General features: G+C 39.2%; 1 protein-coding gene across 1 annotated transcript; it reads left to right on the top strand.

Moving 5' to 3' along the window:
• The first annotated feature begins 521 nt into the window (after positions 1 to 521).
• Positions 522 to 1,226, top strand: LOC138902182 (uncharacterized). Its single transcript, XM_070190021.1, has 2 exons — positions 522 to 682; positions 878 to 1,226. The coding sequence occupies exons 1-2, from the start codon at positions 522 to 524 to the stop codon at positions 1,224 to 1,226; spliced, it is 510 nt and encodes a 169-aa protein (XP_070046122.1).
• Positions 1,227 to 10,672: the final 9,446 nt, after the last annotated feature.

Here is a 10,672-nt window from a genome sequence, read left to right as displayed (position 1 = left end):
GGAACATGCAATCTATTATTTGAGAAAGAAGTTCACCAATTATGAGGTTAAGTATACCCTTTTAGAAAGGACATGTTGTGCCTTCACTTGGGTCACTCAGAAGCTAAGGCATTATCTTTTGGCCTACACTACTTACCTCATATACAGAATGGATCCTTTTAAGTACGTCTTCCAAAACCAATGCCCACTGGAAAATTTTGCTCATAGAGTTCGACATTGTTTATGTCACTCGCACCTTAATGAAAGCATAGTCTTTGGAAGCTCATTTGGCAGAGAATCCAGTTGATGATAATTACAAGCCACTGAGCACATACTTCCCAGACGAAGAGATCAACTTAGTAGTTTAGGACGACAACCATGTATGGAAAATGTATTTTGATGGGGCTGTCAATATCAAAGGAGTTGGGATCGAGGCAATCCTCATCTCACCTATTAGACAACATTAACTTGCAACGGCCCGACTTCAGTTCTTTTGTACCAATAACACGACAAAATACGAGGCTTGTATCATGGGTCTGAAAATGGCCCTCGGTCTTGACGTGCATGAGCAATGGGTTATGAGAGATTCCAACTTGCTTATCCGGCAAGACAAAGGCGAATGGGAGACTTTATACATCAAGATTATTCCATACAGACAATGTGTACAAGACCTGAGAAAAAGATTCAAATCCATTAAGTTCAGGTACATTCCTAGGTTTCACAACGAGCTAGACAATGCCTTGGCTACCTTAGCCTCGATGCTCCCTTATCCAAGCAATACTCATATTGATCCATTGGAAATCCAAGTTCGGAATCAATACGATTACTGCAATACAATTTAGGCAGAACCAAATGGTGAACCATGGTATCATGACATAAAACGATTCTTGAAAACAAGGGAATACCCGGAGCATGCCAAAGGAGATCAAAAAAGAAATATAAGGCGGCTCGCCGGTGGTTTCTTCCTGAATGGGGAAATCCTTTACAAAAGGACCCCAGACTTGAACCTGTTGAGATGCATAGATTCCACAGAAGCTGAGCAGATCATGAGTGAAGTGCATGCGGGGGTATGTGGACCTCACATGAATGGATACATTTTGGCAAAGAAGATTTTGCAGGCATGGTATTATTGGCTTACTATGGAGCGAGATTGCTTCAGTTTTGTTCGCAAGTGTCACCAATGCCAGATTCATGGTGACCAGATTCACTCGCCTCATTCGGAGTTGCATCCCATGTCCTCTCCTTGACCTTTCATTGCTTTGGGAATGGATGTTATTGGACCTATCGAGCCAAAGAATTCAAATGGGCATGGATTCATTTTGGTCACTGTTGATTACTTCACCAAGTGGGTGGAGGTCGTCACTTTCAAAGCAGTCACCAAGAAACCAGTGGTAGACTTTGTTCATTCCTACATCATCTGTTGTTTTGGTATCCCAAAGACCATTATCGCCGACAAAGAAGCCAATCTAAATAGTCATATGATGAAGGAGGTATGCGAGAAATTTAAATTATGCATCTCCATTCTACCCCTTACCGACCAAAATCTAATGGAGCCGTTAAAGCGGCAAAAAAGAACATCAAGAAGATTCTCGGGAAGATAATCCAACGGTCTAGGCAATTGCATGAAAAGTTACCTTTTGCTCTTTTGGGATATTACACGACTGCTCGCACATCTATTGGTGCAGCTCCTTATCTACTGGTATATGGAACAAAAGCTATAATACCAGTTGAAGTCAAAATTCCTACTCTCCGAATCATTTTGTAATCGGAGATTGAAGACATTGCGTGGGTCAAGACCCGATCAGAACAGCTAATGCTGATTGATGAAAAATGGCTTGCAACAGTATGTTTTGGCTAGTTATACCTGCAAAGAATGGCACGCGCTTATAACAAGAAAGTGCACCCAACGCACTTTGAGGTAGGCCAGCTCGTTTTGAAATGCATCTTTCTACACCAGGTAGAAGCTAAAGGAAAGTTAGTGCCGAACTAGAAAGGACCCTACATCATCAAGAAAGTGTTACCAAAAGGGGCCTTGCACTTGGTAGATGAAGAAGGACGGGTACCAAACATGACTATTAACGCAGATGCAGTCAAAAAATATTATGTTTGATATATATCCATTGCGGAACTTTCACGCATGATTTTCTCAGATCGAGATAACGAAGGCTATCATTGCTCACTATCCCAAATAGGTATCACCCTTTAATTAACCCTTTTGAGTCGTATTTGTCTTCTTTATTTTTCCTCTTTTTGAAACCTATGTACTTGTAAAAAATAAAAAAAAGAAAAGAAAAGGAAGAAAAAGAAAAAAAAGAGAAGAAAATAAAAATAAAAAAATCAAACAACAAATCTTCTGAGTCATTGAACAACGTTCGACCTGATTCCGAAAAGATACATAGACAGCCTTACCCTGGATTCGGTCTTATCAGAACAAAATATTCATATCCCCAATACTCCAAAACTAGGAAGAAGTTTGTTTTATTTTTATGGTAATTCTATAAAAGGTTCCAAAAGTTGTAATTCAATTCAAGGTTCTATTCACCTTTTTTCCGTTAAGACCATCTTATCGATCTTTAAGGATTTTGAAGTCACCATGCCAAGGGTATTGGACAACCTGCCGCATGCAGTATCTTAGTCAAGGGCGGTGAAAAAAAAGAAAAAAAAATGAGAGAGTCTCATCGGTGAAAATCTGTATGGGCGCCGTAAGGTGACAGTGAGCAGAGAAATAAGAGTCTTATTGGTGAAAACCCACTCTTATTGGTGAAAACCCATATTGGCACCATAAGGCGACAGTGAGTAGATAAATGAGAGAGGTCAGTTAGCGAAAACCTGCAAACGACGCTACTAGTCGAATGAGGGTCTTCGATACTCCAGCATGAGCACAACCAAGACAATTTCAAGATGAACATTTGCGACAGATTTTGAGAATTAGACAGCTCAGACGGATCAGGCTTCCAGTCCAAAATACATGTCATGATTCATTGAAGTCGGCACATACCTCCAGATAAGTCTCCCCATTCCTCTCCCCGAAAGGGACACCTTTTGTTTAGACACAATTCCGTTTTCGCTTTAAATTGCTCTTCTGTTTTCCCCATAATTTTTCTTTGAGTCCCTTTCAGTCTAATCTTGCATCAAAAGCAAAGCAAAGAAATGGCTGCAAAACTGGCTACAAGTTCCCCGTAATACCGAGCACAATTTGGGGCATATACGGCATTGACAAAGGAACAAATCCATCTGTGATCTCTTTTGATAAAGCCGAACAAAGTGTCTCAAAGAAACTGAAAAGGTAACCTAAGCAATAATTGCTTCATGAGAAAAGTTTATAAGCACTACGGACACAAACTGGTACCGGGTGCAAGACAGCTAAGTTTGATTTTAAAGGAAAAAATTGCCTTGCCTTAGGGACAACGGTTAGCGGTACCATGGACATCCGGGTGTGAAACGGTCGGAGGCAACGTCGGAAAGTCAAGGTCTCCAGAAAGCGATACAGAGTATTCGAGCACCTTGGTACCACACTGACAGAATCAATTCTTCGATAGCGGAGTGGCCGTGAATTCAAACTACTCAGGGCATCAAGGCCACAAACCGACCACCACTTTGAAAATTCACAATGTTTCTTTGTTTGAAGCTGGAACAAAGCAGTGTAGAATGGCGATTATTAAAGGATGAATGTCACCAAAGGTAAGTTCCTCAAAACTCCATTTTTTTTTATTTTTGGCATGCATCACTATTGTTCATACCTCCCATTTTTGTAGCTTAACTCGGGTAGAACCTTTTCGCCTAGGGGGATCCAGCTCACATTTCCGGGTAGAAGTACTCTTCGCTCAGGCTATTTTACATAGCTTAACTCGGGTAGAACCTTTTCGCTTAGGGGGATCCAACTCAAATTTTCGGGTAAAAGTACTCTTCGCTCAGGCTATTTAAAGTATCTTAACTCGGGTATAACCTTTTCGCTTAGAGGGATCCAACTCATTTTTCTGGGTAGAAGTACTCTTTGCTCAGGCTGTTTTACGTAGCTTAACTCGGGTAGAACCTTTTCGCTTAGGGGGATCCAACTCATATTTCCAGGTAGAAGTACTCTTCGCTCAGGCTGTTTTACGTAGCTTAACCCAGGTAGAACTTTTTCGCCTAGGGGGATCCAGCTCATATTTCCGAGTAGAAGTACTCTTTGCTCAACCTATTTTACGTAGCTTGACTCAGGTAGAACCTTTTTTCTCTAGAGGGATTTAGCTTTTTTTCAGTAATATAGGGTACCAACCCCTAGTTACGTTCCCTTAGTGATACAGGACGCCAACCCCTGGTTGTATTTCCTTTCAGTAATATAAGGTTCCAACCCCTGGTTACATTCCTTTTAAGTAATACAGGGTACCAACCCCTGGTTTCATTCCTTCTTAGTGATACAGGGCGCCAACCCCTGATTACATTTCCTTTTAGTGATACAGGGTACCAACCCCTGGTTGCATTCCTTTTCAGTGATACAGGGTACCAACCCCTGGTTGCGTTCCTTTCTAGTGATACAGGGCGCCAACCCCTAGTTATATTTCCTTTTAGTGATACAGGACGCTAACCCCTGGTTACATTTTCTTTTTAGTAATATAGAGTACCAATCCCAGGTTATATTCCTTTTTCAGTAATACAGGGTACCAACCCCTGGTTACATTCCTCTTCAGTAATACAGGGTACCAACCCCTGGTTACATTTCCTTTTGGTAACACAGGGTAATACATGGTACCAACCTGTGGTTGCATATTATCGCATAACTAGTTTATACTACTTTCTTTGTCTTTCTTTCAACAAATTAGATAGTTTATTGCTTTTCTCTAACAACTCACAAAATATTTCGATTGCCAAACTGGGGCAAAAGATTTTGTTTGTTTTGTTCGTCTTTGATGGCTTTGCAGGCCCCGCCGTAGAGCACAAGTGATGATTAAAGCTTGCAGTTTCAGTTCTCATCAGAAGAAAAAATATTTTTTATCACAAGATAGTTGGAGTTAGCTTTGATAATGTGTCAGCAACTCAACTTCTCAAGTTTCATTTTCTCAAATTCTGATAGGGCCAAGTAATCGAGAATGAACCTGTAACACCCCGAAAAATTTCGAAGTACTTAAGTGTAAAGCCTGGTAAAATTTGCAAAGAAAATAATGTTTCACAGTGCCAGACTAGGCTTACGTGTTTGAGGATTGTAGAGTGAGGCAGTTAATATTTGGCGGAAAAGTGCATTTCTGCGGTCCATTATGGGACCGCAGAACCACTCTGCGGACCGCATAATGGCCGCAGAGTGAGGCAGTTAATTGGGTCGGTTGGAAGAAACTATGCGGTCGACTATGCGACCACATAACTGTTATGCGGTGCATTATGCGACCGCATAACAGGTATGCGGACCGCATAGTGACCGCATACACAGACAGTTCTTTTGGCTATTTTGTAACCAATTATGAGACCGATATGCGGTCCGCATATCGGTTATGCGATCGCATACCTTGTTCCGGAGCTCTATTTTTGGGTCTTTAAAACCCAACCCAATTTTGTTAAATACACTCTTTGGGCCATTTTTGAGACGTAATCTGATATTTTAGAGTGAGAGAGAGTGTCCTAGAATAAAGGGAATCTCACTAGGTCTTCATCTTAGAGGTAAGATTCTACACCCTAAACCCTAATTTCGAAATCTTCTAAAAATAGGTAACTATCAAGATAAATTTTGGACATGAGAGTTGTTTATTTTACATGCATGTGTTATCAAAGGGTGTAGGAAGATTGTTGAGCTAAAAATAATAAATATTGGGTTGTGGGAGGATGGAATCCTTCATAAAAAGGACATTGAAACTTTATGCACACCTAGTGTTTGATAAAATGCTCAAGTGAGCTAGAACCATGATCATCTTCAAAATTTTGATTCAATTTGTTTTATTTCTATAATAGATTGAAGTTGCTAAGAATTCGGAACGTTTTAGAGTTTAAGGAAGCTCAAGTGAAGTATATTGGCTAAACTCTTCTCTTAGAATTGAATCCCATGATATTAATATAAATTATGTAAGTCCCGAGTGATTCATTATGAAACTGGCTATTCCATGTAAGATTGGGTTGAGAGATATAGGTTCAACAAACATCCCAAATGCTTTATTCATGTTATGTTACCAATTGAGGATGTGTTAAAATATGGGTTGTGCATTAATAATGTTTAGACTTTAAGTCAAGTTTAAATGAAGGCTATTATGCAAAATTTTGTGAAATATCTCTATGTGCCTTAGACTCTAAATTGCTCACATGTGTACTACACACCTTGATTTGAATTGTATTTGTTGTTGACGATGATAATGATATTTGAAATTAATAAGGTGAGCATGAAATACTGAATATGGCCAACGTGCCAAGAATGATCTTATAATCATGGCCATTAGTGCCAATAAAATGAAAAGATGTGAAAGTAATACGAAATGCGATGATTGATATAAAAAGGTTGATGTCTCATATAAGACAGCCTAACCGGTCGGGTCGTGATTGGACACCATGCCGCTCACATGGTGGTGATTGTGCTGGAAATTGTAATTGAAATGGTAATTGTGATTGATGTCCCTAATGGATAGCCTAGACGATCGGGTCATGATCGGACTCCGTGTTAAAGACGGTGGTATTGATATTGAGAGAAATTGTAGTTGATGTCTCTAATGAGATAGCCTAGCTGATCGGGTCGTGATCGGACTCCGTGCTAAGAGTACGGTGGTACTAGTTTTGTGAATAATGGTATTGTGGACAATGGTATATCGATACTAAAAATCTCCCAATGTGAGGTTTGATCCAAAACTGAGGTTTAATGTTAATTAAGGCTTTCATTGATATTATGATAATCTTGTTTGTATTATTTGTCATTCTATTGAGAGACTGTTTAGTTATACATACTAGTGCTATTCGACGGTACTAACGTCCCTTTTGCCGGGGGCGCTGCATCTTTAAATGGATGCAGGTGGTTCCACAACAGGAGATATTGATCGGTGATAGCAGTACACCTTCTTCCCAGCTGACTTGGTGAGCTCCACTTCATTCCGGGGTCATGTATCTTTTGTATTTTGTGTATTCGGTTTGAGGTATAGCCGGGGCCTTATTTCCGGCATTATCATTGTACTCTTCTTTATCTATAGAGGCTCCGTAGACATAGTGTGGGTTGTGTATTGGTGCTGGAAAAAGAAAAACTATGTTATGTTGTGGTTGTATTACTTGTCCATTTGAGATTTTAAAAATGATGAAACTATTGGAAATGAATTGGTATTGTAGACGTGAACACATTTTCGTCTAATTCAAGATAATATGTATTATCTTTATTCGTGGATGAATTGGGTAGAATGTAATCTAACAGGCTTGCTCGGTCGGGTTCACTCGGTTGAGCGCCGGTCGCGCTCCTCGGTTTTGGGGCATGACAGAACCATAATCTTTTTCTCAAAGAGCATCAAGATCCAATCTATGGTAAGCGAGTCAAGAATCAAGATTTGACTCCAGAAGACACAGATAGGAATTTCGTAACTCTTATCTTGCAAGCATATGTAGTTCTCTATAGTAACAGCAGCAGCAACAACAACAACAACAACAGTCTTAACTCCAGTGTCTGGTAGTCGCATCTACCAAAATATTTCCAGAACTACATTGGCCTGATTTTATTATAGCCAAGTATATGTAGGCAACCTCGGAAGCAAGGTTCGGTCACGTTTTTCAAAAATGCTTTCATTGGAGTGATACAAGAGCAAAATTAGCTATGGCATTCACTTTCTTTGCATGAAAACTCTTCATGTTCTCGAACAAAGAGGAGCAGCTGTAAATACCTGATTTTTTCTCTTTCTTTTCTCCTGCATTACACTCTTTTAAAGTTTATTGTGTATATGTGTGTGTGTTGTTTTTAGATTTTAGAATTGAATTTTTAAATAGTTATATAATGGGGTTAAGGGAATTGGTCTTGTCATTTTAAGGCCAAAATTGGCCAAAAAATGGACCAAAATCGGCGGCCCAAAGCACCAGACCTGCCCAGCTCAATGCCCCAACTGGATTCCTCAAAACTACGTTGTTTCATTAAGTGAACCAAGATCAAATCCCATCCCTTCATCTCTCCCTCATCCACTGGCCATCATTTGATCTCTCTTCTAGGTATTTAAGACCTAGAGAGGCCAAAAGTTTGCCCCATTTTCCCTTTATCTCTTTCCTTCTTCCTCTCTCTTCACTCTCCCTTCTCTCCCCACAAGCTCCGCCCACTGCACCTTGCTCTGTCGCCGGAAATCGCTCACCGGCGGCGGTTTTCGTTCAAACCACCCCAAAATCGCACCATACAATCCCATTAACCTTCTCTTTCCAAATATCTAACCCAAATCCCTCAAAACCAGCTTAAATTCCACAATATTTAGATCTAGGAAACCCTAGCCGTCACCTTTTTGGTCCAAATTCGTGAAGCTCCGGCCACTGCCACCCTAAAACACATACATGAATAGATAGAGCTCCACGATACCTACACTCCCCTCTAATTTCACCCATAAATGTCGTCGCTCCGCCACCGGTCGGTGGCCCCAACTCCTATAAAATTTATACCTTCCTCCTCTTTTCCTCTCATTTTCTTATCTCCAACCCAAAACCACCACTATCGTACCACCCCCCAACCACCGCATCTCCATTTTAGTCCACTTCTCGACTCAAAGACGCCCGTTTCCTTTTGGCAAGACGCCGGAACTCATTTGTTTTAGCGCCTGCCCGAAAGAAATGCGTGTTTCGGGGTCAGACAGTCGTTATTTGAAGCTTCCGGTATCGTCTCGTCGCTCGACTCGGCCTCGAATGTCCCTGGAATTGGGTAAACTCGAACCCTAATCTTTTCCTTCATGTTTCTGATTTTTTGTTTTCTCCTGTTTGATTATAGTTTTTGTTATAGTGTAAATTTCGTTGTTGTTTCATCTATGTTCGTAGTCATTTCGTGTAATCACTTGATTATTATTTTGATTACCTGTTGTTTACCAATTGGTTATTAGGTCCATTTAGATGTTAATATGTTGAGTTTCTGTTTATTCAAGTGTGTTGTTTAGTCATAGTTGTTTTAAGGAAACAGTTAGTTGGTATGTGATATGTTAAGCTGATGGTTTCAATTAGTTAGTTTGGATAATACACTTGCTTTGTTTGATTTTTAGTTATTAGGTTCTGAGTTTCTCTTAGTTGATTTATAGTTCAATTTCTTATAGCATGTTTGGCCATGCTACAAAAATCAGCTTATTTTGAGAAACGTTTTTTTTCAAAAGCACTTTTGATGAGAAACAATTTGTGTCGGGCTAATTAATTTGAACAGCACTTCTGAGTAGCAATTAGTGTTGGGCCAAGCTTTTAAAAACTGCTTTTAAGTATTTTTTTCTCAAAAGTGCTTTTGAAGAGAAGCTACTTTTTTTTGCTTCTGCTTCTGCTTCTCCTCAAAAGCACTTTTTTTCTTCCAAACGCTTGGCCAAACACTTCAACTTTGAAAAACACTTTTTTTTAAACAAAGTGCTTCTCGAATTGGACAGCCCTTTGAACACTTCAACCTTGCTTCTGCTAAAGCAAATTTTTAGGCTGTCCTTGCACATTTTGGACAGCCCTTTGAATAGTGTTTAGCACACAAAATCAGTCCTTTTTGGATAGATTTTTGGTGAACCAAAATCTGTCCGAAAAGTGACTTTATTTGATTACTTAATTTCTACCCTCTCCACGCTTTAGACACACTCTATCACACATCTGCTAGACATTTTTACACACTAAAAAACACAACTTTGAGAGTAAAAAGAGGGCAGCTGAACATCAAAGAGTGAGCCGAAAATTCTGAGCTTTGTGAGTGTCTTCTAGAGTGCAAAAACTTTGAGAAAAATAGAAAGATCCCTTAGGCAATTTGTGAAGTTGATAGCTACTAGTTTCAAGCATCTTTGTTGAGTTTTTAGGGTCATCTCAACACTTGAGTTGTTGATATTTCTACTATTTCTGCTACTATTACCGTTGTATTTCTGCTTTTCATGTAACCTTCTAAACACTTAAAATGCAGGTTCTTTCCTCTAATAGAAGATGATAAAAAGATGGGCCTGTTTTAGTTTGTTTTGAGCAATTATCTCCAAAGAGTTTGCTGAATATTTGAGTGCTAAAATCTGTTGTTCATGATCTGTTTATTATTGTAGTCGAATAGTTTGGTTTTATTTCATAGTTGGCAGATCTGTGGATCCATATTTTTTTTAGTTTGAATTACTTAACCCATAGCGAGTAGTTTAAAGAATGAGTGAGGTAAGAATGTTTTAGTATTGAAAGAAATGTTCTAGTGTTGAAAATTGAATTACTAATGTTGTCAAATCCTTTGTTTGTGCTAAACTTCATATGATAAAGTTTCTGTTGCATTTTAAATTTAGTACATAGCTTAAAGATCTTTGTTTTGAGGTTTAGGGATTTGAAGTTAGAAAAGCAATTGGAATCATGTCTAAAATAGTAGCGGTTATTTCAGCAAGGTTTGGTTTATCATGAAATGGGTTTGTTTTAGCCATTAATAACTGATTTCTTGCAAGTGGTTAGTTCTATAAATTGTGACTCACTAATTGCATCCTTTATTATTAGAAGTGGCTAGATTTGCAATGTGGATCTAGGTTGGTTGCCCATTGTACATTGGGCTTTACTAGCCCATTTTCTTCTATATAGCTAGTTGGGCCAAGTGAATCCATATAAT

This window comes from Nicotiana tomentosiformis, chromosome 12 (genome assembly GCF_000390325.3).
Source record: "Nicotiana tomentosiformis chromosome 12, ASM39032v3, whole genome shotgun sequence".
Taxonomy (NCBI): Eukaryota; Viridiplantae; Streptophyta; class Magnoliopsida; order Solanales; family Solanaceae; genus Nicotiana; species Nicotiana tomentosiformis.
This window is presented reverse-complemented; position numbering and strand designations above follow the sequence as displayed.